This window comes from Dama dama, chromosome 5 (assembly GCF_033118175.1).
Source record: "Dama dama isolate Ldn47 chromosome 5, ASM3311817v1, whole genome shotgun sequence".
NCBI lineage: Eukaryota > Metazoa > Chordata > Mammalia > Artiodactyla > Cervidae > Dama > Dama dama.
Genome location: NC_083685.1, coordinates 92,609,816 through 92,637,779, shown reverse-complemented (window position 1 = coordinate 92,637,779; position 27,964 = coordinate 92,609,816). Strand labels below are relative to the sequence as shown.

At 57.8% G+C, this 27,964-nt stretch overlaps 1 protein-coding gene across 1 annotated transcript; it reads right to left on the bottom strand.

Moving 5' to 3' along the window:
• Window positions 1–585: 585 nt before the first annotated feature.
• Window positions 586–26,090, bottom strand: DOC2B (double C2 domain beta). Its single transcript, XM_061143032.1, has 9 exons — window positions 25,718–26,090; window positions 17,332–17,411; window positions 14,364–14,438; window positions 12,207–12,316; window positions 11,939–12,065; window positions 8,823–8,980; window positions 4,972–5,053; window positions 4,189–4,285; window positions 586–3,699 (listed from the first exon to the last, which is right to left on the bottom strand). Exons 1-9 carry the CDS (start codon window positions 26,088–26,090, stop codon window positions 3,563–3,565), a joined length of 1,239 nt encoding a protein of 412 aa, XP_060999015.1. The 3' UTR covers window positions 586–3,562.
• Between the last annotated feature and the right edge of the window lie 1,874 nt (window positions 26,091–27,964).

Sequence of the window (27,964 nt, the reverse complement as noted above, 5' to 3'; positions counted from 1 at the left end):
ATATGCTCCCATCTACCTCTCTTCCCTTGCCCCAGCCTGCCCCACTCCCACTGGTCTCACAATTCACACCAAGCCTGCCCCCACCTCTAAGGGCACCGGCTGGTCCCCATGCTTGGAACACTTCACGTCTTCCAGAGTTTTCCCCGCTTCACCTCCTCCAAGTCTAAGCTCAAAAGTCACCTTCTCTGGAGGCCCAGCTCACCTTCCTATTTAAGCCCAACCTCCCTTGCCCACATGATCATCTTTTAACATACATTTACTGTTCATTGACCATCTTGCTGCCAATCTGCCCTGGGTGCCTAGACCAGTGGCTGGCCTTAGAGTTCACACCTGACAGCGGTTGGCCTAATGCTTTAGGGTTAGCAGAAGTAGTTTTGGGAGGCATGAGTTGACTCCTGGTTCTGTCACTTACCAGCTGTGATTGCGTACAAAAATTTTCCCCGTCTGTAATGTGGGCATGTACCTCCAGTGAGTTCTTGGTGCAGAGTGAATGGGACAATGTGCAGAATAAGTCCCTGTTGCCAGACTCTCGTCCTTTCCTGCCCACCTATTCAGATCCATTAAGATGAGTCTCCCGAGCTCATATGATCGCAATGAATGTTTCCATTTACTTTGGATTATATGTCATTATAAATATTAACAAATAAGACTTAAAAAGGACACCTTCGGGTAAGTCGGACGAAAGTACAAAAATTGTGTGTGGAGCCTGCAGTTTCAGGACCGTTTCTGCAGTCGCCACATGATAGCAAAACGGTGGTAAGCAGTGCACGAGTCTGCGTCGAAGACAGCCAGAGTCCATGCATCGGGAGGTTCTGTCGGTTGGAGAAGGAACAAAGGGAGGACATGCGCGGGCCGGGAGATGCAGTTCCTCGCTCTCGCCACTAGAGGTCAGGAGGTTACCGCTTCAGAGTTGGAAGACGGGCCCGTCGGGAATTGGCTAGTAGTGGTGGGCGGGGCGGAGACTAGGTAGGAGGGTGGGGGTGGAGATGGATGCCCCGTCCAGTGACCCGCTTGTTATTAACAGCTGACTTCGGAATGACTTTTTTTTTGGCGTCAAATTCCCTGTTTTTGTGGGGCTGATAGAGCAGAGGAAAGTCAGTTTGGGGTCAAAGGCAGAGCTGATGCCACAGCTTCTCAAAGCACTTTTTCTCTAACAGACATACAAGCTGTAAGGGGTCCAGAACAGATCCAGGGTCCTAGGGATGGTTCTGTCACTCCCTGGAAGGCCTCCAGCCCAAGAACCCAATCCTCTGCCTGGGCTAGCTGTCCTCAAGCCCCCACCTCCAGCCTGACTGTCCCTGTGCTCAGCAGGGACCATTTTTCAGGACCAAGTCTGCACTTGCACAGCCTAAGGCGTTGGAAGGCCTTGGACTAGGTGCCCGGTGTCCTGGGTTCTTATCCCAAGTGTGTCCTGAATAGGCCCCTTCTACTTGTGGGTCCTTGGTTTCCCCATGTGTCTAACAAGGAAGTTGTACTAGGTGAGGCTCTAGTATGCTTCTAACTTGGCCATTCAGCATTTCCATGTGTTTATAGGGAGTCTGTGAAGCTCCTCTCTGAATGAGAGAGTCCCCCAAAAGGCAATGCTAAGAAGACAGCCAGAGTTAACCCAGACACAAGGCTCCTCAAAATCAGACTCTGCCTCTCTGAATCTGCTTCCTCATCCGTCAAATGGAGATGGCAATTAAACCCATCTCCCAGGCCTGTGACGATTCATCAAGATGGTGACTGTAAAAACCCTCAGCACGCACAAAGCCTTCTCAGAGAGGGGAAAGCAAGACTCCGTGACCAGCCAAGGTTGCCAGGTACTGTGTGGGGGCTGGAGTCCTGTTTTCCCTGGAAAATGAAAACAGGCTGATGGGCACTTGGTGGGATTCATATCATCACCTGCCCCCGGGCCTCAGATGGTGATGCGCTTTGTGTCTGCAGCAGAGGGTCCAGCCCAGCGCCCCTGTGAGCCCTATACTAGCATCGGTGTGGGTGTGGTGTCAGAGCTCTGGGCCGGGGGTGAGGCAGGGGACCTGGAAGGCCTCAGGCAGATCACTTTCCCTCTCTGGGCTCTGTTTTCCCATCAGTGCAGTGATGGGCTGAATACAGAAATTCCTGGTTTCTGCATTTGTTCATCCAGGGTTCCTGAAGGCCCCTTGGTCAGCAGGAAGAGTTGGGGGCTTTAGGCCTGGGCCCCAAAGTCTTGATGCCCTCAATCCCTTCCTGGAGACCCTGAGCCAGGGTGCAAGGTGGCTCTCAGCTCCTGGAGGACTAAGCCAGCCATTCCCAGAAACAAGGCCCTGGAGGCTGCTGAGTACTGAGAGGGATCTCAGTAGGGAATGGATGCAGAGGCAACTGCTGGGGGCTCTCCCCTTTCCAACCCTGAACCCAGAAGGAAGGGCCTGGGATGGGGAGGGTGGAGGAAGGCAGGGAGTGGAGGGTGAGGACAGGAGGCCTTTTGGTTTTTTTCATGCGAAGAAGTGACTCTCTCTTCCTGACCACAGCTGACCTGATGCTTAAGCTGGGAACAACGAGAAGCAGGATCCATCCTCCAGCTTCCTCAGGAGGAGGAAGATAAAAGGTGGGAGAGCTGGGTCTGAGAATGGAACTTGACCCTGCCGTCAATATCAGTTTAAGCCACTCCCCCCATGGCTACAAGCCCAGTTGGCCTGGCAGCTAGGGGTGGGATGCGGGAGGCCTGGGTGCCCCTGCCCCACTCCTATCAAACCCTGCCTCTCCCCCATCCTCCCAGGAGAGACCCTGGATCCAGACAGTTTCTCCCTGGCCCATCATCTTTCCTCTCCAGGCCTTGTACACCGTTTCCAGTGCCCTTCCTCCTCTGTCTGCCTAGAATCTCCACTCACTCTTCCAGGTCTTGCTGAAACATCACTTCCTCCAGGAAGCCCTCCCAGCAGAGTCCACAGCATGTGTAGGTGGGTCAGGCTGGCCATGGCATTCCTTATACCCCTGTAGTAAGGGTTTGTTTTTAGCTCCATAACTAGACGGGGACCTCCCTGAGGGTAGGCTCTGGGTCTCATTCTTCCCCAGGGGCCTGCAGAATCACTGAGTGAAGAAGCACTCGCCCTTTGCCCATGTTCTCGGGGAGCTCCAGGATCTTCACCAGGCTCCTGGCTCTCAGGTGAACTTTTTCCACCCACCGAGTCGTGCCAGAGCCGAAGTCAGAACCTCCTTCAGGGAAAGGACTTTCTTCAGAGTCCTGTCCTACCCCAAATCTCCTTCCCCTACTGCCCCTCTGAGCCTGGGGTCCCTCCAACTCGCTGCTGACCTCTGGAGGGTCCCTGTCCTCTGGATGGCCCCATCTACTTCCTCCGGGTGGGTACTGGGGTCCTCTTCTTCCACCCAGCCCTCTTGGGCCTCAGGGGGCTGAAAGTAGGCCCAGCTCACCACCCTCACTACCCCTCGGAGGGGCTGCAGTGGCTCTGCGTCCGAGCAGGTGTCCTGGATCTCCCCCGACGTGGGGGCCGAGGCCCTGAGTGACAGCCGAGGAAGCCCAGGGCCAGGCCTGCACTGGGCCAGGCAGCAGGCAGGGGTGGGTGCGGCGGGCAGGCGGGGTGGGTCAGTCGCTGAGCACGGCTCCCGGGAGCTCGTTGGTGAGTGTGTGCCAGCGCTCTATCCTCTTGTCCTTGTTCTTCAGGCAGTCAAACCAGTGCTTCAGGCGCTCTCCCTTGGCGTTGATGCCCAGAACCACGCCGCCTGCAGAGGGGAGCCCGGGACACTTGACCTATGACTCTCAGGGTCCCTTGGGAACAGTGCCCCCAACACCCTCCCAGGCCCTGTGCTGCAAGGCCAGCCTATCTACCTTACCCACCTGCTCAGAGGGTAGACAGTGCTCTGACCACCACATTCTTAGACCCTCTTACTGTCCCCCAGCCCCCTAATCAGGGCCCAAGGATCCTATCCTGCCTTTCCTTTCCCCAGGACCAGAGCAGTTCCGGCGGGCAGCTCCACCGTGCACAGCCACCCAGCCCACCAGGAATCTGGGGCCACAAGGACTCAGAGTCCGGCCTAGAAGGGCTGACCGTCATCCACCCTTTCCCCTGCTCTACCACAGATTGCTATGTGACCCCTGCCAGGCCTGTTCCTTCCTCTGTCACACAGGATCAGGCTGCACCGTGGCCTGATTCAGGACTCTGCCCTAGGACCGGCACGTTGCCCAGCAGCATTCCCATCATGGCCTCTCACCAATGAAATCGTTGGATTTTCCAATGTCGTAATCCCAGACGGTGATCTCCAGGGTCTTCTTGGCCAGGTCCCCATGCTTAATCTCGTAACAGAATTCCTGCTGGGCAGAAGGGGAGTGTTGTGGCCAATGCCACAGGGCCTGGAAGTCGGCCGCTGGCCAGGGTGCAGTAGTTGCTGTGACGGACTCTCGCCCGTCTCACCCACTTCTGAGAGCCTGGCTGAGATCTTCAGGGGCCCCCTTCCCTCCGACCACCTGCCCCTTGGTCACTGAAGCTGCCTTTTTCCAAGATCCCCAAGAGGCCCCTTATCACCAGGTCAGTGCACACCAGGCGGCCTGGGCCGCTCTTGGGTCTGACTCTGCTGACCACTCCCTTCTCCGTGGAACCTTCCCTCCCATCAGCTTCCACATCCAATGACCCCCTGGCAGCACCTCCTCGGCCTGAGGACCTGAGTCACTCAGGCTCCTCTCCTTCATCTCGCTCCTCTGAGCTCCTCTCCAGCTGCACCCACCCCCTGGGCTCCTGAGGCCCCACATCCCCCATGGCTACTAGTCCTATCAATTCCATCCTCTGAAGAGGTTTGCAGGCCTCCCCTCGCTTCCGTCTGAACCTCAGCCTGGTTCAGCCTGGCCTCACTTCTCCTCCCACGACTCCCCCACCTCACGACTCGGGGCTCTCCTGTGGGCCGCTTCCCGCCCTCCAGCTCCCACAGTGACCCCTGGAAAACTCAGCACCCCCAGGGGAGAGGGAGTGGCTTTCCCATGGCTTCACCAGCCCCTTGTACCTCGTTGAACTCTGGGTTCAGGGTTTTCTTCTTTACTGCTGTCTTGTGTTTGGATTTCTTGTCCACATCTGGCTTCAGGTATCTGGAATTATAACCAACAGGTTGGCAGAGGGTGAGACGAGGCTGTGAGAACGCACGGAGCCCCCAGGGCTTGGAAGAGCTTTGTCCCGGGAGCGAGACTTCTGTTCATTCCTGATGACCAGCCGTGGCGCGCTGACCAGAGTGGGCAGTGTAGTGAGAGAAGCAAGTGGGTCATTCATCACCTGGACCTCTGTTCACAGCCCGCTCCTGACATCACAGAGCCCCCTCTGTTCCCCGAGGAAAGGGGATTTCCCTGATTTCTGGAAGTTTTAATTTTCACAAAGCTCACATTTCCCGCCAGAAAAACATTTTTAGCAGAGTTGGTCCCTTGCTAGAGCTTTTCTGTTTTTAATAGCAGATTATAGAGATAAGAAAGATGCATTTTTATAGCATGCAAATTCTAAGTGTGTAACAGTGGTTTTTAACCTAGTCCCTGGGATGTGTCACTGCTGCCTCACTGAAGCTTTGGGAAGGAAAAAGGTCTTTTGGGCATTGGCAACAGTGCTTCCTGCAGAGAAGAGAAATGCCTGCTTGCAGAACAGCGGTCTTCATCTGGGGTTCGAGAGAGGTGCAGGGACTTCACCAAGCTCACAGAGCTGCCCGGCACAGGCTGGTGCTCAGAAGCCAGGCTCTCTCATCTGCAGAGCCGCTCACCCTGTCCCTGCACCGACACTAGAATCTGTCTCCCCCACCACCAGCTTCCTGGTGCCCAGCACCGGGTGGGATCAGTGCAGAAAGTGGGATCTCACTGTTGCCTTTCTGTGTACTTTTTAAAAAAAGTTGGGATAGTAATTACGTAAGTCATACTGGTTCATTACAGAGACACTGGAAAATATGTACTGACAAAAGCTGGGCGTGGGGAGAGAAATGAAGACATAGGTCTTCACAAAAACCTGTTCTTCAGCAGCTTTATATAGCCATCAAAAATCGGACGCGACCCCACCCTGGTGCACTTCTAGAGGAAGTGATCTGACAGACGCGTGTTCGGCAGTACAGGCCTACAGACCGCACTCCGGGTGCACACACCACATGGCGGGCTCTGAGTTGTGTTAGAAGAAAGTCTGGAAAAGGCAAAATTATTGTGACAGAAAAACCAACAGTTGCCTGGGGCACCTTTCTGGGGCCTTGGTATCTGTGTCTTAACTGAAGTGGTGGTAACGAGACTATATACGTCAGTCCCACAGCAAGAGGGAGAAACCTGGGTGTAAGTTATACCTCAATAAAGATGTCTTTTTAAACAAGGGGGGGGTTCCCATAAACCCCGACCCAGAGATGGTGAATTTCTTCAGTTCCTTACAAGCCTCCATGTGTTTCTTGACTCATCTTTCTTTGCCTGTTTGGTTTGGGGGTGAGGAGGAGGGATGGGGGTCCCGGGCTGTGGGAGCGTCTCCCAGCCCCGCCTTCGGAGGCCCCTGAAGGGAAGCTGTCCCGGGCTCCCCAGGCCCTCAGCACTGCGCAGCCGGTGCCCATCTAGAGACCCTCACGCGACCCAGGGGTCGTCCCCTGTCCTGCCCCCAGGCCTTTGTCTGTGCTGGCTCCCGGAGGGAGGGCGGCCTGTGTGGGTAAGGAGCACTCCCATCGGTGGCTGCTCACCCTCCCTCCCTGTCAGGACCCCTCCTGCCCTGGCCGCCGGGCTCCTGGAGTCCCCTACCAGTGCCACCTTGGCTATTCTGCACCATGACTGCTGCCCTCCTGAGGCCTCTGGTAGACACCAGAGGGCTGGAGAAGGTAACAGAAGGGCCGCGTAGAAAGGTCCATGAGGCCTAGCCCAGCCCTGGCAACCAGCTGTTACTCAGGACGTGTGATGACTGCTAACCATCATCAGCCCCGGAAAAACAGGACTTGGGGTCAGCGTCTAGCCTGGGGAGACTGAGGCAGCTGTCGTCTGGGATGAAGTTCATAAAAAATAAGGGTGTTGACAGAAGGCCTTGTTCCATCTAGCCCTGCCCTTCAACATCTTCTGCCTGGCTCTTCCCTGTGGCCCCGGGCGCTCTGCTCAGCATCTCAAACCTGTGCCTGTTATCTCCCCTAGTCTCAGCAAGGAGGAGGCCCATGGTCCGTGAAGGGGCCTCTCAGAGATGGGGAGCCCTAAGTGGCCGTCCCCTGCATGTCACCCAGGGAACTTGAATCAGATGGAGGTGTTTCTAGGCCACTGGGAGCCTCCCTCTGCTCCGTGGGGCCACCCACAGAGCTGCCCTCTTCGAAAGGCCACCCTGACCCAGCCCACGGCTGGAGGGTGGGGCGTGGCTGCAGTGGCCCGGGGACTCACAAGCCTGTGGCCAGGGGGGTGGGGCCCAGGCGTGGTGGACAGGCCCCGCCAGAGCTGCCTCTCCCTGGCCCTGGGGGGTGGCTGGCCCTTCCGCTGTAGCCGGTGAGACCCTGCTTTCCCGGTAACCCAGCCTGAGACCCTGGAATTCCTATCAACTTGGCCGGTGGGCACTGAGCCGTTTTAAAAACTTGACACCACCCTGGCTTCAGATCCTATTTTCTTCCCTAGGAAAGCTAGCATCACAGATACAAGTGGACGCACGTCCTCCCTCCCCAGAGACCATCCCTACAGGGTCAGGCTGCGTGCTCCCCTCTACAGTCTGCTCTGGGCTTGGCACGCTTGGCATAGCTGTCCTCGTTAATCCACCCAGTCCTCATTTATTCACTTCAACTGCACAGTACTCCTCTGTATGCAGACACCACATTTTATTCATCTCTCCCTCTGCTGATGAACATTGGGCTGTCTCCAGCTTATGGCTCTCTCAAGCAATGCAGCAAAAGCAGCTTTTCACCGGGGCCTGGGTCTCTGGACCCCACGGACCTGGCAGGGAAGCAATGTGGCCACAGAGTGTACACATCTTCCCAGCTTACCCAGAATCGCTTACTTTCCCTCCACTGGTTTTAAGAGTCTGTCTTCTGAGCTAGGACAGCATTTCCTCTCCCAGTGGTCTGTGATCCACTGGAAGTCAGTTTTGCTAATGGTTGAGCTTGGGGCCCAGCTCACTGTTTTTTAAAAGGGAAACCCATAGTCCTTGTGATGGCCTCTGTCACCTGAGCCTTCTTGCTGTCCCCCGAGGCCAGGACCGTCCCTGCTTCTTAACTATATCGTAACTCCTCTGTCCCTCCCCCGAGCAGAAACACCTCCTTTCTGCTGAGCCAAATTCCTCCCCAAGTTCTAACCTTCAAGACAGCCTCAAACGACTGTGAACTCAGACTAAAATCCATCTTTTGCTAGTGGAGAGCCCCGAAGCACAGATGCTGCCCACCAGCCACCTGCTTCATCCCTCTCCGAACGGCCACCAGCTCCTCTCTGGGCTCTGATCACAGCCTGTCCTGATCCAGGTTCATGGCTCTGGAGCTCCCGAGTCAGCATCCCCCCAGCACCACCCCGAGCCCCACCTGGCAGGGCTGGGTGGACCCTTACCTGGACCTGTGGCAGAGCACTGCCCCCGTGTGCTCAGCCCTAAGTCCTGATGGAGTCCCTTCCTCCAGCCTGCTCACGGCCCCTCCTGGGCCCCACAGTCACAGAGAGACCTGAACCAGCCATCCGGAGAGAACTGCTCTTTCTGCACGGATGGGGCAGCCACTCAGCTTCTGTGGGCAACAGTTTCCTCATCTGGGAAACGGGTTTGGCCAGATTCAACCCATGGAGCACAGAAGAACCTTGTGGGCACAGCGCCCCCTGTGCTTCACACAACCACTTGCACAAACTACTCACTGCAACGCCTGCACCTCTCGGTAACTAGAGTGAGACTGTGGGGAAGGAGAGGCCGCCCACTCACGTTTTCACGTAGGGGTCTGAGTAGCCGTTGGCGTCCATGGCAGCCAGGTGGGCACAGCGCACAATGCCGACCAGCAGGCCCTGCTTCTGCGAGCTGTACTTGAGGGAGACCAGGATGCGGCCCCGCTCCTCCAGGGACTTGTCTTCCGTCTTGTCCACCTGTGTAGTGGGAGAGCCGTCACTCAGCTGTCCTTGCCCGCCCCTCCCGCAGCCATGGGCCCAGGCCAGGTGGAGTCCAGTGGGTGCTGGTGGGGGGGGACATGGTTCACTGGGCCCCTGGCCCCTGGAACGTGCTTCCTGGAGCCTCAGGGTGGAGGAGGGCCCCAATGGGAGAACCTGGAGACAGTCCAACCCCAGGGGCAGCCAGGAGGTGGGTGGGGCACGGCCCAGCAGCTGCCCCTGGAGTCAGACCTCAAATCTAGGTCTCACCGAGTGGCCCCTCCCTACCCCAGTCAGCATCCTGAGACCACTCCTCGCCCTCCTGAGACCTCCCATTTCCACCTTCCAGCTGATGCTCACCGGGAACCCCGGTCCTCTACCCTCTGTCCACCCAGCCCGAGCCCTATGACCTCTGAGGGCCCCTTCTAGGCGTCTCTGCCAGGCTCCTCTCACACTCAGCCTCTCTGGCCTTGACTCTCCTCTGCCTGGCACTAAAGCAGCACCTCACGTGGCCCCTTGTGGGCCGGGGCCACGCTTGCACCTCTCTGCAGATGGGAATCCTGTGGGGTGACGGAAGGACCATTCCCCCACCGCACACCCAGGGCAGACATGGCCAGGTGATCACCACCTTCTCCCTGAGTGCAGTCTTGGCCACTTCTCCACATCGTACTCAGCCGGTCGATGCCCATGCGTCTGAGGAGGCAGGGGAGATTCAACCACCTGTCACTCAGGCCTCGGGCTTCGTGTGTGACAGCCTCACTAAACCACGGCTCTTGTGCCAGTTGTGATATGTGAAAATTAAACAGTATAATGAGCTGGGATACTTTCAGCTGTTTTTTTTTTTTTTTTTTTTATGGTGGGATATACTTTGGATGGTTTCACATAAAGATCATTTTGAACTGGGACATTGCTCAGTATTTATGAACAATGAATAAGGTTTACAAGGCTCTCTAAAATCTATGAGGTACCATCAAAATGAATCTTTACTGCCGAGTAATTATCCCAAATTGCACCCTTGTCAACTGTGGGTCTCTGAACTGGACCAATGAGATCCTGGCAAATTCAAGTGAGGCTCAGCAAGGCCTTGATCATGCCCCAGGCACAAGCATGTACACTCTCAAACACATCCCCTGTGCATGAAACAGGTCCTCACGCATGCATTCCACACTCTTGCACACTCACACACTGCTCACATACAATTCATATTCAACACCACCACACAGGTGATTGTTTATATCAGGGATCAAAACTCAGGAACACAACTCCAGCAGGAGTTGATGTTGCCTTTTATAAGTGACATAGATCATTTGGAGAAACTGGGTCACCTGCGGTTAGTGACTAATAATAACGCTTAAAAGGTTATCTCCATCACACACATGCCTAGGAGTGGGAGAGAATGTGACCACAGAGTACAGTTTGTTCAGGTTATGCAGAAATACAGAGCTGGGATCCTGGGCGGGAGCTCTGCCCTCAGGTCGGTTGTTCCTGGCCTTAACCAGGCCAGGCTGCGCTGAGCAGGGCCCTAGGTGGGTACAGGCACTCAGGGGATGACCCTTGGGCTCTGTCCTCTAGAGCTTTCCCATTGCCCAGGCTTCTGATGGGGAACTGTCCTGGGCAGAGGGAACTATGTCCTCTGTGGGACTTCACCACACAGTCCCCGAAGCCCCAGGTTTCTTAGGGCCCCCGGCCTGGGACCTCCTGGCCAATCTCTCCCAGTACTTTTGAAGTGGGTGAAGGCAGGCCTGGGGAGGGGAAGGAAAAGTGAAGGGAGAGGGGAGAGGGAAGGGAAGGGAAGCGGGGAGGGGAACATTGCTCAGAGACTGGGAGGGCTCAGCTGCTGCACGCGGCCAGGGGGCAAAATTGGTTCTGACACGTTCAAACAATTGCAATTTCTAGGAAAGAATTATTTTCTGTCTCCTCTGGGTATCTCACAGGCACCTCATGCCTAACACATTCCAGTTGAGATCCGAGCATCCCCAGCTGCTTCTCCCGTGTTCCCCTGCATCCTAGTGAATGACCCTTCATCCTCCCAGGCCCCACACCTAAGGGTGCTGATCTTCCGCCCTTCTCCCTGGCTCCTCTGCTGCCTGGTCCAGGTCCTATTCCTCCTCCTCCCTCTGCACTTTTGGTTTCCCCACCCTCGCCCTCCACTCCCTCCCATCCTGAGGAGCCTGTTAAAATATCCTCAGATAGCTTGGCCGTCGCCTAGCACGCTCCTGTGGTCCATCTCACTCAGGGATAAAGCTGGAGTCCTCGCAGTCTCCCCAACCCCAACTCCTGCTCTCAGCTCCCAGGACCCCTTGCCCCCTGCTCTCTCTGCCCGCCTCAGTTGGCCTCTTGCCTGTGCCTCCTGCAGGCCGAACACTTTTCCATGAAGGCTTTGCACCTGCGGCTCCCTCTGCCTGGAATATTCCCCGCTTGCCAGGTGAGCCCTCCCAGGGCACCCATCTAACCCATCGACCCTCTCATGCTTTCCTTCTCGGCCCCGATCCCTGCTGAACATTCAATCTATTTGGGTGGTTTATCTCATTTTTGGTCTGGCTCTTGTCCAAGCTTCATGAAGGCAGGAAGATTTATCTGTCTCCCCAGCACTTGCAGCCATGCCAGGCACAGAGTAGGTGCTCAATGAATGCTCTTGGGGGCTTGCCCGACTGGGGCACTGGGGTGCCTAGTGGTTAAAAATCCACCTGCCAATGCAGGGCACACAGGTTCCATCCCTGGTCCGTGAATATTCCACATGCTGCGTCACAACTATTGAGCTCTGCAACAAGAGCAGCCACTGCAATGAGAAGCCCGTGCGCTGCAATAATGAGTAGTCGCCTATCGCTGCAACTAGAGAAAGCCCTCACGCAGCAATGAAGACCCAGCACAGCAAAAAATAAATAGATTAAAAAAAAATGCTCCTGGCCTTGCGCTCATGGCAGCGTGGGCCCTGGACGGCTCCAGAGCCTGACTCACCGGCAGCTGCTTCTCTAGGCAGATGCTGAACGTCTTGGTGTGGTTGGGCTTCAGCTTCTTCAGGGGCACCCTGGTCTCCCCGATGAACTCGTTGTGGCGGAATTTGTCCTCATCACACACGGATATCCTGGAGGGCAAGGGGCCTCTCAGTTTGCTTCCAAAGTCAGGGAGGGTTTGCGAGCGGCGGGTGGGGGTGTGTGGGCAGGGCCAGCCCCGTGGACAAGGCTGGGCAGGGTGGGGGAGCCGGTGGCCGGGCGGCCTCACCCACCGCAGGGTCTTTCGGATCATGTCTTCGTCTGTGATCCCGTAGTAAGTGAGGGTCTCGTTCCACGTGGGGTTCAGAGTGTTTCGGAGAGTTTTCGTTCTGAGCTTATTCGCCTGGAGAGAGCAAAAAGGAGCCTCCGAGCATCAAGGAGGGCAGTGGGCAGTGTAATGACCCCACACACGTCCCAATCCCCCAGAACCTAGCAAAGCAGGGGGCGAAAGTTGCTCGTCGGCTGACTTTACAACAGCAAAGGGGCTTCCCTGGCGGTCCAGTGATCAGGACTCTGAGCTTCCACTGCAGGGCACATGGGTTCAATCCCTGGTCGGGGAACTAAGATCCCACATGCCATGGTGCAGGCCCTCCCCCCTCCCCGGCCCTGCAAAAGGAAAAAAACATCTATACAACAGGCAGATGATTTGGGTGGGCCATGTCATCACCAGGCCCTTAAAAGTGGAAGAGGAAGGCAAGAGAGAGGCAGAGGGAAGTGTGACAAGGACAGAAGGTCAGAGAGCTGCCACCGGCTTTGAAGACAAAGGAAGGGGCCACGAGCTGGGCCAAGGGGGCGTCTCTGGAAGCTGGAGAGGAATGGGAAACAGCTTCTGCCCTGGAGCCTCCAGGATGGAAGGCAGGCATGCTGCCAATCCATATTAGCCCAGTGGGAGCCACGCCCTGCAGAACTGGATGGTAAGAGCTGGGCGGTGGTGTAACCCAGACAGCCCTGGGTTCGAGTCCCAGCTCCCCGACTTGCATAAGCTCTGTGGAGACCAGTGGGTTCCGTACCCTCTGTGAGGGCTTCAGGGCATAACGACCACCTCTCTCAGCCTGCTTTTCAGGCCCCTGTCTATAAGGAGACTGTGCTCTATGGAATGTTGCCCTAAGTCAGGGGTCAGTCCTACGACAGGCCCCTAGGACTCAGCAGCAGGAACTGCTGACTTCAGGCCCTAGGAGTCTAGGGATACTCGGCCATGGAGCCCCCTCCTGGGGCCACGTGGCTCTCACAGCTCTGGGGATCACCCCACCCCACCCCCAGCATGAGGATGCAAGGCTGCAGGGGGAGCCTGCTCCTCCAGGCATTGGAGGAGGGCCAGTGTCCTTTTCCCCACAGCCCTGCCTTCCCTTCCGGGGTGACTCCCCTGGACAAGTGGGACCCCCCAGACCTATAAATACATTCATCCAGGGGGGTTGGGCCCCAAGGGAACTCAGACCTCAGCCTGGGTGGCCATCTGGGGGCAGGGCCACCCAGTTGTCCAGAGCAGTGGCCGGGGAGGCCCTCCGCCCAGGGGCCGCCCCCGTTGCTGAGACTTCCTATAAGGTCACTCGTGGGCCAGGAAGCAAGTCCTCTACTTTGGCTTCTGAGAAAGAGGCCGGGATAAGAACACCAGCCACCAGGCTCTGCTGCTCAAGCGCTCGGGTCCTGTGTACCCTGTCCCTCCACTTCTGCTCTGCTCTCTACTCAGAAGCAAAGCTGATGGACTCCCGTTGAGTGCCCTGGCATGGGGTCTGCCCACCTCACCCCTTGCGATGTCTGTGGGTTCCCAAGGCCAAGGAAGGACCCACTTCTGAAAAGACGATGTGACCTTTCTTCCCATGACATTACAAAGAAAACTGCACGCAACTGTAAGCTGTATGAAAGAAGTCTAATCAAGTTCTGATCTTCCAGTGCCGAGGGCCACCTTGATGCTTTTGTTAATAGCTAATTTAAGGAAAAAAATTTCTTCTTTCACAGATGCACCTGTTGGCCTGGTCTGTTCGTCAGGTCATCTGGTGTGGGAACAAGTGTTCTGTTGTCAAATAATCTGGGCAGATGCTGACCACTCCATCCCCCTTGTGGAGCATCACAGAGCTGCCCATTAGGGCATTAAAGGCTCTGATAAGTCCCGCAGTAAGGAAACCTGTTTAATAATGTTTCCTGAAGTTACTTGTTCACAGAACCCTTTTTTGCACATAGTATTAACATCCAGTTGAGGATGTTTCTTATAAAATGCTTGCCTGGAAATTCTCTGGGGGAGTTTCCTCAACTCAGCAGGCAGCTGGTATTGACTAGAGGTCCCCTGGGAGGCCTAGAGGGTGTGGGAGCTGGGGGCTCCCTGGGTGCCCCAAGTCCAGCCTGGGTCCCAGGCGGGCACAGCTGGTCAGCAGGCCCAGAGCAGGTCCCCTCACCTTACTGGCTCCTGGCAGCAGGTGCAGCTTGACGTACGGGTCTGCCAGCCCGTTGTGGTCCATCGGCTTCAGGCCCTGGGCAGAGGAGAACAGCAAAGGGTGTAAGTGGGGGCTTGGGGACACAGAGCAGCCAGGGCCTCCGGGCACCTGGGGCAGCAGGCCCCAGCAGGCCTCTGGACCTCCTAGCTGGGTCCACTCATGACCTCTTCACAGAAGCACCCCTGCCCCATACCCCCAGGACGGGGGAGCAAGGATGGCTCAGTGCTAGTGCAATTTCCTGCCCCCCACCCCCACAAATGTCTGAGTCTGCGTAGATGACCCAGGGGCGTCTTTGGTCAGGTCGGCCTCTTTCTCCTTGTCTTCTAATCATGGAGGACAGGTGACTCACCTTTCTCTGACTGAGGGCCGTGTTATCCTGCTGTGGTCAGATCCTTCCTTCTTCCTGAACCCTCTTCCCTTGCTCCCCAAGCCCTGCGACTTTCCTTATTGATCCTAAGTCCTCGTGAGCCCCTGTCCACCCATGGACACTCCTCCCTCTGTGGCCATGGGAGAACACTGTTATGTCCTGGAGACCAGGCTCTGCTTCTCTCTGGCCTGGCCACAGGGCCCTGCCCATCTGTGTCCCCGGAGGCCACACAAGCTGGCTGGCCGCAGAGAGTCTCTCTGCAAAAGGGCACCCCTCACTCATTTTCGACCACCATCAAGTGTGCACAGCCAGGGAGCCCACGGAACCACAGAAGGGCGCCCAGCTGACCTCGTGCCTGCTCCTGTTCCTGGAAACTCTCTCCTGGGATGGCTCACAGGGATGCAGGGAGGGAGTGGTGATGTGTGCGGGGCGGAGGTGACATCCCCACGACCTCATCCAAAGATGAACCCCAAGCTGACCAGCCCACTCCCCCACCTCCCAGGGGAGCTGAGGCCCTTCTCCCCACTCCCCACCTTGGTTCAGAGGAGCCTGCGGGTGGGGGCTGAGATTTGACGTTGGGGCTTCCAACTTCTAACCAGCACTGCCTGGTTACCAGGAAGGGGCCCACAGGTTTTAGCGCCAGGATGGCCAGGATTCAGGTCCAGCTCCGGCACCTATCAGCTGGGTAAGTGAGGAGGCCTCTGCCTCCTGAGCCTCAGTTTTATCATCTGTAAAAGGGGTTAATAGTCCTCACGTCCCAGGGTGGTTATGGGAGTCGAGGAGGTGATGCTATGGCAGGGCCTACTGCTGGGGCATTTGCCCTGCTTCCAGTCTGTGCTGGACCCTCTGAGGATGCCAGAGAAGTGGCTTGGGGTGGGGTGGGGCATCTGAGCTGGGCCTGGAGCTGCCTGGGCTCCAGTTCTGCCCTGCCCGGGAGGGCTGACTCCAGGACGAGGCTTGGCTGGGCGGCTCTGTGCGCACCATGGAAGAGGTGACCCTGCCCAACACACACCTCTTGCCCTTCCTCACAAAGTTGGAACTTCCCAGTTCTGCTGTGGGTGGGTGTGTTCCACCAGGCCCTGTGCTCCAGGACAGCATGAGATACTAGGCACTCACTCATTTAATGCTCACAACAACGCACAGGTGGGGATGATTAACCCTATTTTACAGATGAGCAAACTTGAGGCCGCTCTACTCACTTACAGACCGAGTGGCCAAGCTAGGGTCCACTGCTGGGGTATCTGGTGTCCTCTGAGAGATGCCCAAGGGGTGCCCCCTGTCAGCCTCAGCCTTCCTACCCTCTGGGGCTCCTCCCCACACCCAAGCCCACCCTAGCTCCTCCTACGCCTGCACCACCTCCCTGCCCAGCAGAGGATGAACCGGAGATCGGGGAGCTGCCATGGCTCCCCCACCTCCAATGCTGTGAGTGGAGCAACCCTAAGTGGACACACATACCTATACACACCCCAGTACACCCACGCAGCCCCTCGAGAGTCCGGTAGGGACAGCGGGGCACAGAGCACGGGGGGGCCCGGTGTCTGCATGGGTGGGGAGGAGGGCTGGCTCTGCCAGAGCAGCCTGGCAGCCAGGGCCCTTTCCCAGCACCCAGGCCTGGACAACCTCTATCTACACAGCTGGGTGGCAGGCGAAGGGAAGGGTCTGCCCGGGCCGTGTATCCTGCCCTCCACCTCTTCAGATTCCCAACTCTGACCCTAGGGCGGGTCTGGAGGCCTGCGGGGAAGGCAGGTGCCACGCCACCACCAGAGCAGACCCCGGAGGAGAGGGTGGGGTGGGGGTGGTGTGGGTCCACCGGGGACACTACTCACCCCACCACGGTGGCCCAGGCCAGGAGGGGCACAGCCGGGGCAGAAGCAGGTGGCTGGCCCCCTGGATGGGCAAGAGCCACAGGCAGGGTGGGAGGAGGGGCAGAGAAGCTGGCAGGCTGGGGGGCTGGTGGGGGGGCCTGGGCCCAGGCAGCAATGCCTGAGGCTCCCCGCTTGGAGCTGGGACCAGGCCCAGGCCCAGGCCCTTCCACAGCTCTACCAGGGGGCTCTACCAGGTGGCGTGTCCACCCTTACCTTGCGGGAGAACATCAGCCTGGGCACCTTCCTCCCAGCGGGAACGATGCAGTGGGGATGAAGGGAACAGCGTGGCTGAGACCAGAGCTGACAGGGGCCAGCCCGGGACAGGGGACCATGGGGCTCAGATACCCGGCGCCCCCCCCAGAGAGCAAACTCAGGCCCATGTGACCAGAGCCTCCCCAGGGAGGCGCGAGGCCCAGGTGCTGGGAACCTTGGGCTGGAGGCATCCATGTCCAACCCCTCCTCTCCGCCCTCAAGACAGGCCTGCCAGCACCCTGCCTGCCCTTCCCTGCCTGACAGCTCCCCAGTTCTGGGGGCCTTAGGCCCCTAAATGCTACCCTTCCACCCTCCTCCTCTCATCCTCTCTGGCTTCTCTATCCTACTCTTCCCCTGAAAAGCCTCCCTGCAGGGGAGGCAGCAATGTCTTAGGAGTAACTGAGCTGAGCACTGCCTCCTCGCCCTGCACCCGCCGGTGGCCTACCTTGGCCTTGGTGATGGTGCAGTGCAGGGCGTTGTTCTCCTGGTCGTAGAGCAGGCTGAAGTCCAGTGTGCCCAGGGCGGCTGCGGACAAGGAGGGCTCAGGTCACCTCGGGGCCACACGGGGGAGAAGCGTCACCCAGCCCTGTGCAGCCGGATGAGGTGTCACGGTGCCCATGCTGACTGCCACTGACTGGGCACCTACTACCTGTCCAGCTCCCCCACACCCTGGGAAGGAGCCGAGGCTCAGTGGGGTTAGGCCCGTCACCCCCCTGGATGCCGTGAGTGGTGGCCTCCGACCCCTGCATCACTCCTCGTGGCCGGCAGCTGGTGCAGGGTGTGGCCATGTGTGCCGGGCGCTCGGCTAAAGGGGTTCCTGTCATCCTGGTGCGACTGCCGGCCTGGGCTCCACACCTCGGCTCCCCTTGGCCTGTGATCTGTCCCAGGATTGTGCGAGGAGGCAGAGGCGTCAGGCTCTGGGTGGCTGCAGGCCTGGGCCAGGCTGACCGGCTGGTCCATTCACTGCCCCCGCTAGCAGCACTTGGGACTGTAGCCCCCGGTCTCTCCAGGCCCTTGGGGGCCCTGGGCAAGAGTGAGCTGGGCCCTCACGGTGCCACCCTGGCCGCTGAAAAAGCAGAGAGGGATTCCCAAGGGCCGGGCAGTGGGTGCGGCCATGACTGGATGCAGCTGCCACCCTCGGGCACCGTCACACACAGCAGCTGTGGCCCTTCATGCCGCCGTGGCTCCCGGTATAAAGGCGGGGGTGGTGGGTGAGGGCGGACCTCGGGGGCAAGTCTCCCTCGCGAGACACACATTCACAGGATGTCTTTAGAAGCCCAGACCCTGCTTGCTGGTCAACTGGCTTCCCATTCATTCACTCATTACCAAGTGTTCACAACACGCTAGGCTCTAGGAATGAAGATGGGTTTCCCTGGTGGCTCGGTGGTAAAGAATCCGCCTGCCAACAGGAGACGTGGGTTCGATCCCTGGGTTGGGAAGATCCCCTGGAGAAGGAAAGGGCAACCCACTCCAGTATTCTTGCCTGGAAAATTCCATGGACAGAGGAGCCTGGCGGGCTACAGTCCATGGGGTCACAGAGTCAGACATGACTGAGTGACTGAGCAAGCTCACACTCACACACACACACAGAGGAATGAAGATATCAGAAGGCAGTTTCCTGCTCCAAAGAAAGCACAGCTTAACAGGAGGAACAGAAGACAAGGATTTGCCACAACAAAGTCTGGTGGGCCAGGATTGATGGAGGATTCCTGAGCTTGATGTGAACTGGGGCCATCAGAGAAGGCTTCCTGGAGGAAGTGACCCTTCACTTGAGCCATGCAAGATGAGTAGGAGTTGGCCAGTGCAGAGTGGGGCTGGGAGAATGGGCATTTCAACCACAGGACCACCCAGAGGGCAGGGGGCTGGGTGGTTGGAGTCATGCTAGGGGGAGGCCAGGAGTTGCCCAGCATGGGTCTAGAGCAAACCACAGCTTGCTGGCCAAGTCTGGCCACTATTTGTCTAGCATCTCTGCTCTTAACACAGGGTCAGGCACCCTGCTCAGTGTCTCTGTCGTTGCCTGGCGCGGGCACCTGTAGGGTATCTGACCTCTGAGGTCTGACCTTGGGTTCAAACCCTGGCTCTGCACTTCCTTGCTCTGTGACCTTAGCATATCTAGTCTCTCTGTGCCTCAGTTTCCTCATCTGCAAAATGGAAACACAACAGCATCCACCTCACGGCATGCCTGGGGTGCGGAAAGTACTCAGCAGATAATTATAGAAGAAGCAGATCCATTTAGGTGATGTTTCTAGATGAGCGTACTCGCCCCTCTGAGACACCTCCTGGAATGAACTCGTTCTGAACTGGATCGCTCCCCTCCCGGCTCTTGTCAGCAGAATACACAAACGGTCACTTAGACTTTTCGGAACAACCTGAGTCATCGCCATGACTGTGGCTAACTGTGCCCTGTGTCTGAGTCCCAGCCCGGGCACTGAAGGGTGTGTGAGACGAGTCCTTCACCAGGCGATCCTGGGTGGCCACTCTTTCTGAGGTTTTCTTGACTTTTTTTCTGCCTCCTCTTTTGACATCCGCTTGAAACTCCTGTTATGTTAAAGTACTTGCCCCTGGTCGCATAGGCAGTGCTACCTCCTAGTCACTGGTTACTTGGTTCTTCTATGAAACCAGGTGAGAATAGTTGTTAAAATTGTGTCTAAACTCAAAGTCAACAAGGCCTTAAGTGGAACCAAGGGTCCTTTTCCCCGAGTGGAGTAAGCATGCTTTAGTCCTGCCTATTGGGTTTCCCAGGTGTCTCAGCGGTAAACAATTTACCTGCCAATGCAGGAGAAGCAGGTTTGATCCCTGCAGATTTTACGGGAGAAAGAAATGGCAATCCACTCCAGTATTTCTGCCTGGAGAATCCCATGGACAGAAAAGCCTGGCGGGTTGCAGTCCATGGGGCCGCAAAGAGTCGGACATGACTGAGCACGCACGCATCTGGCCTATTGCTGCCTGCTTGCTAGGTTGCCTCCATGCTGGCAGGGCAGGTGAGGGTGCTGTAAGGGTGGGATCTATCACCTCGCCTGTAACAACTAACAGCCACAGGCCCAGGCTTCTCCAGGCTTTTGCAGTAACAGCCTTTAAAGCGCTTGGCTTTGCAAGACAGTAAATCAGCCTACTGTTCTGTTCAGTTCTGACGTGCGGCTTGTGCCTCTGGAGGGCAGGGACCACACCTCTGACACCAGCAATGAGCAGATGTTAAATTCACAAGGCTGGTCTATCCAAACCAACTCGTTCGCCGGCTGCTCACTCAAGCAGAGATGTGGTGTGATGCTCGTGGATTAAAACACACAGTTCCAACACAACATTGTAAAGCAATTATCCTCCAGTTAAAAGAAAAGAACAGCAACCACAAAATCCACACAGTTCACAATCTCTGCCCAGTTCCTCATCCCAGAGAAGGACAAAGCAGCAGGCAGAGCCCCCACTGGGAAATTCAGCTCCAGGAAGGGAGAGGGGTTCCTTCCACTGGATTTACAGACACCTGTGTTTAAGGAGGGGCCTAACACCGCTCAATAAAACCGACAGCTTTTATCCCTGCCCGGGAGGGAACAGCAAGCCCAGTGCTGCCCCAGGACAGGATTGGTGGATTTCTTCAGATGCCAATGCAAGTTTTAGAAGAAATAATAGTTTAGAAATAGAAGCTCAGTCGCCATTTTTAGAGACTTGCTGGTGGTGGAGCTCTCAGAGAGCTCTTTATTTCCTATTCCCTATTTGGAGAATTGAGGCTCAGAGAGGGGAGGTGATCTGGCCAGGGTGGCATAGGAAAGCTGGATGCAGAATCCAGGCCTCTTCGCTTCCATCCTGATTGCTCCTTCCTGCCTTAAAAGCCTAGTGGCTTCCAATATTTTCTGTCTGCTACTTTGTTAAGCTGAACTCTTGAGAGGATGGGACAGAAAAACAAAAGAGGGATAAACAGAATTGCTCCTGGGGCACAGGGAGGGCTGGTCTGCCACCCAAGAGGGACCTCTGAGTTGAAAGGCCCCCTGGGCTTGTGGCAGGTGAAGCGGGCCCTGAGGACAGGTGAAGGTTCTTGTCCATGTGGGCCACAAGGTCCTGCCCTCCAGCCACTCAAATCACATGTCCTGGCTAAAGTTTACATCCTTGGATAAATTATGAGGCTTGGTCACTAATGGGCCTCTGAGAGTTGTCACCCGCTTGTTGATAATTATAGAGCTTTAATGGGGCTAATTCAGAGAAAATCAAGCTCAGCTCCTGTCAGTTCCTCTAAGGCAGAACATCCCTCTGCTTGGCTGATGGAGACTGACAGCATCATTTTGACCTTGGTTTGCACCTGGACCTTCCTCATCCAATCACCCTTGGGAATAGGAAATTGGCCCTGATTTTGTTTCTCTTTTTAAGAAAAATGTCATCCTCTCAAATATTAAAAAAAAAAAAAAAAACCACCATGGCAAGAACCACAGAAAATGATCAAGTCTGAGTTGAAAGGATTTCCTAGTTGGGGAAACTGAGGCACTGACCAGACGCTGCAGGGGGAACAAAGAGGAATGAGCCATACATCTCATGGTCCTGCTTACCAGGTGCTCAAGGTAGAGGGCGAGGACTTTTATAAACCTACTCATGAGCTTCCCTGGTGGTCCAGTAGTTAGGAATCTGCCTGCCAATGCAGGGGACACGGGTTCAACCCCTGGTCCGGGAAGATCCCACATGCCGTAGGGCAACTTAGCCCGTGCGCCACAACTACTGAAGCCTGTGCACCAAGAGCCCGTGCTCCATTCAACAAGAGATGCCTCCGCAATGAGAAGCCTGTGCACCTCAACTAGAGAGGGACCCCCACTCGCCGCAACTAGAGAAAGCCTGCCTGCGGCAAGAAAGACCCAGCACAGCCAAAAATAAATAAATAAATAAATTGTTTAAATTGCCACCCCCCCCAAATATAAACCTATTCATTCCCCTACTTTACATGGTTCAAAGGTTTCCCACTGCCTCCTGGACTCTGTCAACCTCCCTGGTTTGGCATTCAGGCCCTCTGTGATATGACCACTTGGGCTTCATCATCCTTTTTCCCTTTGCTCCAGCCACTGGACTCTTCCTCCTTGCACTTGGCCAGCCTGGGTTCTCCCTCCTCCCACTGCACCTGCTTTGTGGGAGAGCTCCGTGCAAGCCAGCGCTTCCCATCTGGGTTCCTGACACGTCACTGCTGGGTTATTTGTGTGTCTCTGTTTCCATGAACTCCCTGGTGGCAGAGATTGCGTCTCAGGCACCCTGCAACCTCCATGCTCGGCACAGTGCCAGACACCTAGTTGGTCCCGAAAGGCTGAGTGTGTGGAAATACGGCCCAGGGAGAATATGACAGGGCCCTAAAGAAGGGAAATCAGCAAGTGGGGACAGGGAAATGATTCCAGCTGAGGGCCTTCTGGGCCGGCCTAACAGTGGTTCCTCTGCTCCATCCTTGCTCGAGGCCTCTGTGGGCATCAGTCCTGACTCAGCCCGGGATGAATCATGCAGGGGCCAGTGTAAGCGCGGCCATGAGATGCGACTCTGGCCCGAGAGACAAAAGGATAGATTTCCCGGGGAGAGGTTTCCTCACTTTTAAACTGAGACATGGGAGTGGAAACTCATCAAATTTAGGATCTTACTGTTATATGAGGGGGATCAGCCTAAGAGGAAAAGGTGGGACTTCTCTGGTGGCTCAGAATCCACCATCCAGAGTAGGAGACAGGGGTTTGATCCCTGATCCGGGAAGATCCCACAAGCCTTAGAGTAACAAAGCCCTTGCACCACAGCTATTGAGCCTGTGCTCTAGAGTCCAGGAGCAGTAACTACTGAAGCCGGTGCACCCTGGAGTCTGAGCTCCACAATAAGAGAAGTCACAGCAATGAGAAATCTATCTACTGCAACTAGAGAGTAGCCCCCACTCGCCACAACCAGAGCCCATGCAGCAGCGAAGACTCAGCACAGCCAAAAAATAAATATATAAAATTAAAAAAAAAAAAAAGAGGAAAAGGACGTGGCCAAGTGGAGAAAGACAGAACCATCGCCACTGGTGCTGCTGCTGAGTGGCGGCGTAAATCTGCCCCGGTCCCACACGACCTCAACAGTCCTCACTGTTTGAGGTACTCTGAATTTTCTGTTACCTAGAAACCCCAAAGCATTCTAGTCATTACAGCTTTGAAGGATGGACTGAGTTTCTACAGGTGGAGGCTGGGTGGGAGGGCATTGTAGGCAGGGGAGTAGCATGTGTGGAGGTGAGGGGGGGCACAGGGCCATTGGAAGGGCAGCAAGCAGCGGAGTTCAGCTTAGCCAGGCCACTCTGTGGGTCACTGGGAGGGCGTGGGCACAAGGGACACCTCTGATGATAACATTTCTGCATCTTCACCCTGTTAACGCTCCTCTATTAGATCAGTTGGGAGCCTGTCAATTTTGTGCTTGTGCCCTGCGGTGACTTAATCAAGGATGGGCTTTAAAGAGAAGGGGAAAAAAGGCTGAATAAGTAAACAGCACTTCACTCCCGGCCTTGGACAACAGAGCAACCGTCCTAATTTCTTTTTGTTAGAACGGAGATAATCCAATAATTAGGGCAGCAGATAGCATAACCCTGGCTAAAGCCGTAATGAACCATCTGGCTTGAATCATTTAGGCTTATTGTAGGGATCTGGTTGTCAGAGCTGAGAGGAAGGTGAGGCCTGGGCTACCCAGTGGAGAACGGTTCCACCCTAGAACCTGGTTCCCCCCACCCCGGAACCCAGATTTCTCCACTCTCAAGGTGGGATGTTGGGCCACTGATGGGGTCTAAGCCTGGGGCAGTGGCCCCTTGAAGGGAATGAGGGGGCTCAAGCTGGCCCTGGCTCGGTCACACACCCCTCTCCCTGGCTCTCTGCAGCAGAGTGCCCTGGTGACATGGGTGTGGCCAGCCCACGGGTTCAGGCTGGCAAGGCTGTGTCCGACTGCCCCACACTGCTGACCCCAAGTGCGTCTGCCTCCTGCTAGGACAATGAGCTCTGAGTCTGGAGCCACAGCCCTGTTCCCTCTCTGCTTCGAAGACAGTGCTCTGTGAAGGACTGCTGAGTTGATGGACTGATGATGGGGCAACTGGCCCTGTCTTGCAGTTTCTGGTCCCCTCCTTGCCTGTGGGTTCAGGGACAGCCGAAAGAAACAGCCTGATTTCTCATCTCTTAGCTGTATGTCTCTGGAGGGCCCGGGTGGCACCAGGAGAGCCTGAAGCTAGGGTGGAAGCCCTGCCCTGCTCGCCTGCTCCCCTGGCATAGCAGGAAAGATGCTGGAAATGGGAACAAGTGCCCCACCCCTTCTGGACCCAGGGAAGATTCAGGGCATGCAAAGGGGTGACTTGGGTCTCCGCCTGCCCAGAGGCACAGCAAGTGAGGGGGTGCACCTGGCCCAGGGTGCCAGGAACTGGGGGTGAGAAAGATCCAGGGCACAGCCCGAAGGGCAATAAACTCTCCCGACCCAGTTTCCCCAGGCTGGCAGGAAAATGGAGGGAGAGGATTGCTCCCCATCCCCATGCCAGGCTCTGGCCAGAGGGCTGTGGTCCAGGCCCAAGAGCATGCAGAGCCGGCAGCTTCCCAGCACAGGCCCGGCTCCGACCCATCCGACCCAGGGCTGGCAGGCCTCCCGGCTCCTCTCTCCTCCTGGGCCTCGCCAGGTAGGGTGATGACAGGTCTGGACCCACCGCGTCCCGCCGAGGTGCTGGTAACCCCCACTGTCAGCTTGCAGAGGCACATTTTATGTTGGGGAAACTCCAGACCCCCAGCCTGAGGCCCATCTGGGCACCCGAGCCAGGCGCAGCCGCCCTCGCTGAGCTGCGTGGGGGATGGGACCGGGCGAGCCTCGGCCAAGCGGGCGAGCGACCCCTGCCCCGAGAAAAGTCCACACCTTCCGCAGGACCGACGTTGGACTTGGGTTTTCTAGCTCTGAGGGTGACGCGGCAGGGGCTACAGCCAGGCAGGGGCCTGGCGAGCAACGCTGCCCCCGGCCCCAGCCCGCGTAAATCCATCCGGCACCGCACCGCGACCTCGGCGTTCTCGGTTTCCCCTCCAGTCCCGGGGCGGGCGGGGCGGCCACCCTCGGAGCCCAGAAAGACGCCAGGAGCACCAGCCGGCCGGGCCTCGGCCCCGGGGGCCCGGGAGCTTGTCTATTCCCTGGGGCTCGGGGCTCATGCCCGCAGGAGGAGGCTGGGGTGGGGGTGGGGGCCCTTACTGGCCCGGGAAGCGGGTGTAACAGGTGGGCGAAGGTCGGCGGCCGGGTCGAGCGCAGCGGGACCAAAGAACGTGGGAGGAGGAACCACCAAGGCTTTTCCAAAGGACAAGCGGGCCCCATGGTCCCCTGGTCCTCGGCCCGTGCGCCAGTCAAGCCGCCGCGCTCTGCGGCCGCCGGGCCCACCCGGGAGGCCGCCCGACTCCGGCCCCTGGCTCTCTCCGCCTCTCGCCCAGCCCGACCCTCGGCTGCGGGGCCGATCCGCCGCGTGCTCCGGGGCTGGGAGCGATCGCGCGGCCGGCAGCAACTGGTGTCTCCCCGGGGCGCAGCTCCGCCCTGCCAGAGAACAAAAGCCGCCGCCCGCGCTGGGGCTCCCGGCGGGCGGGCCGAGAGGGGGCGCGGCGCGGGCTCCGGGGAGCCGGCCGCTGGAAATGGGACACCCCCAGGGGGCGCCCCCAAACTTCCCACCTCTCGGACCTGCTCGGGGGAGGGGCTGTGTGTGCTGGGCGCGCGGAGAGCGCACGGCGCGGCCGGGGACTGCCACCAGGCGGGGGGGTGTGCCGGAGGAACCGAGACCGCAGGGGAGCCGAGGGCGGGCGCGGGCGGGCGCGCGAGCAGCCGCGCAGGGGAGGGGGCGAGAAGCTGGCGGGTGGGAAACTTACTGCAGTCGTCGGACTCGTAGCCGTCGGCGTCCGGCTCTTCCTCGGGTGGCTTGGCGGGCGGCCGCCCCGGGCTGGGGACCGGGCCGGGGCCGGGGCTGGCGCCGTAGGCTCCAAAGAGCTGATCGACATCCTCGTCGTCGTCGCGGGCGCCGTCGGAGGGGCTGCGGCGGCCGGCGCTGGCCGCGGCGGGGCGCGCGGGGGCGTCCGGGGGCGCAGCAGCGCGGGGCCCGGCGTCCGGGGGCAGGCCCCGCGGGAAGCGGGGGAAGTAGTCGGAGATCTGCTTGATGGGCCGTATGGGGCCGGGGCACACGTCGATGGCCATATGCTCCTGGATGCTGATGGTCGCCTTCTCCCCGCGCCGCCGGAGGGTCATGCAGGCAGCGCGGCTCCGCCCGGGCGCGGCCCGGCCCGACCCGGCGCGGCCCCGGCCCGGGGGCGGCTCAGCAGGTCCGGCGGGGCGCGGCGGGGGCTGCGGGCATCGCTGGCGGCGCCCCCGGACGGCCCTGACGCGGCTGCTGCCTGCTCGGCGGCGGCCGGCGCGAGTGAGTGCCAGGGGCCGGCAGGCAGGGGGCGGGCCCAGCCCGCGTCACCGGCAGCCGCCGATCAGTGCGAGTGTGCGGGCGGCGCGGAGCGGAGCGAGCCGAGCGGCGCCGCACTCACTGGCACTCACACCGGCGCGCACGCCGGCCCGGGACCCTGCGCGCGCACTCGGCGGGCAGGGCCACTCGGCGCCTTCCACTCACGCGGCGCAGGACGGGCGCGGAGCTGAGCAGGGACCCGCAGGACGCACACCCGCACTTTCCCGTACGTGCCCGCACTTCCTGGGCTCCGTTCACACAGGACAGACGCCGGTGGGCAAGGACACTTCCAGCGCACAGAAACGTGTGCAGAACTGGGCGGAAGCGCCGACTGCTCACATCTGCAGAACACACGTACCCATAGAGAGTTGGTTGAGGCTACTGTGGCACTGTACAACCCCCCAGTACACACACATCCCTAACAGAACTCGTGGAGGCGGTCAGGGGACTCAGGGCACCCCTGTCCGCAGCACACCTAACAGGGTATACAAACACGCCCCCAAAGTGATCAGGGGACCCAGGGCACCTCCCAGTCCCCAGCCTAGCAGGACACATAGCTTCACTCCTAGGAGTGCCAGACAGGATGCTCTCACACTAGCAAGACATCCACAGCTGTCCAAGGTCACCGATGGCACAGTCTGTTCACCCTTCCTCTCAGGTCACACACAAGCACACTCCTTCTAACCAGGAGCCAGCCTCTCACTTGGTCAGTGAGTAGCTTGAAGGACAGGGTGTGTGAGGACCTTGACCACAGGAGGCGATCAGGAGAGGATGAGGGCAGGCAGGGGCCTGGGCATCCCCAGGGCATGATGAAGGAGGCAGAGGTGGAGAGGCAGGACATGGCTGGCCACCGGGCCTCAGGCTTCCCACATGGTCAGAAAACCAAACAAACGCCCAGCCCTGGCTCTGTCCTGATTTCCTGAGAATTCAGTTCTGTTGGGAATGGCTGCTGCTTATACAGGTGTGTCCCCAGAAAGCCCTGGTCATAGACAGAATCCTGTTTACTCTTTCTGGTTTCCATTGACATCAGAGATGCTTATCTTCTTGTCTGGGTCCCTTCCAGAAAGACTAAATGAGGGATCTCAAGCCTGCGCCCCGGCCCCCACCATAACTGCTGTGGCTGTGTGGGGAGAAGAGAGAGGCAGCCTCACCTTCATCAATTCCAGCTGCATCATTCTGGCACAGCATTAGCTCTCTCTGAACCTCAGTTTTCTCAGCTGTGAAAGGGGGCTAATTCCAACCACTCAGCATTCTGGGAAGGCTGCATCTGGTGAAGAGCATGGCAGATAAGAGATGCTCACCAGGTGTCAGCTTTCTCTTCACCCTCCCCTTGGGAGACGACACTCGCTGCTGATGCACGTGTTGGAGATCCGTGAGTTATTTCGTGGCGAGTTCTGAACTGGACGGGGAAGGTCCCCACCCACCCTGGAAACCTATGGTATGCTCTGTCGAGAGCATTCACGGCTGTAACCTTACTGGTTCCTTCTGTCACCCACCAAGCAGGCAGAGTACAATGTTCCCACTTTGCAGGGGAGGAAATTTAAGCTCAGATGTGACTTGCCTGGGTGATCTCTGGCTGGTGGCAGAGCTGGGCTCAGTACCCAGGTGTCCTAACTTTTTTTGAGACTTCCATGGCTCCCACCCCTGCCTCTCCCTTCTCATTCCTACA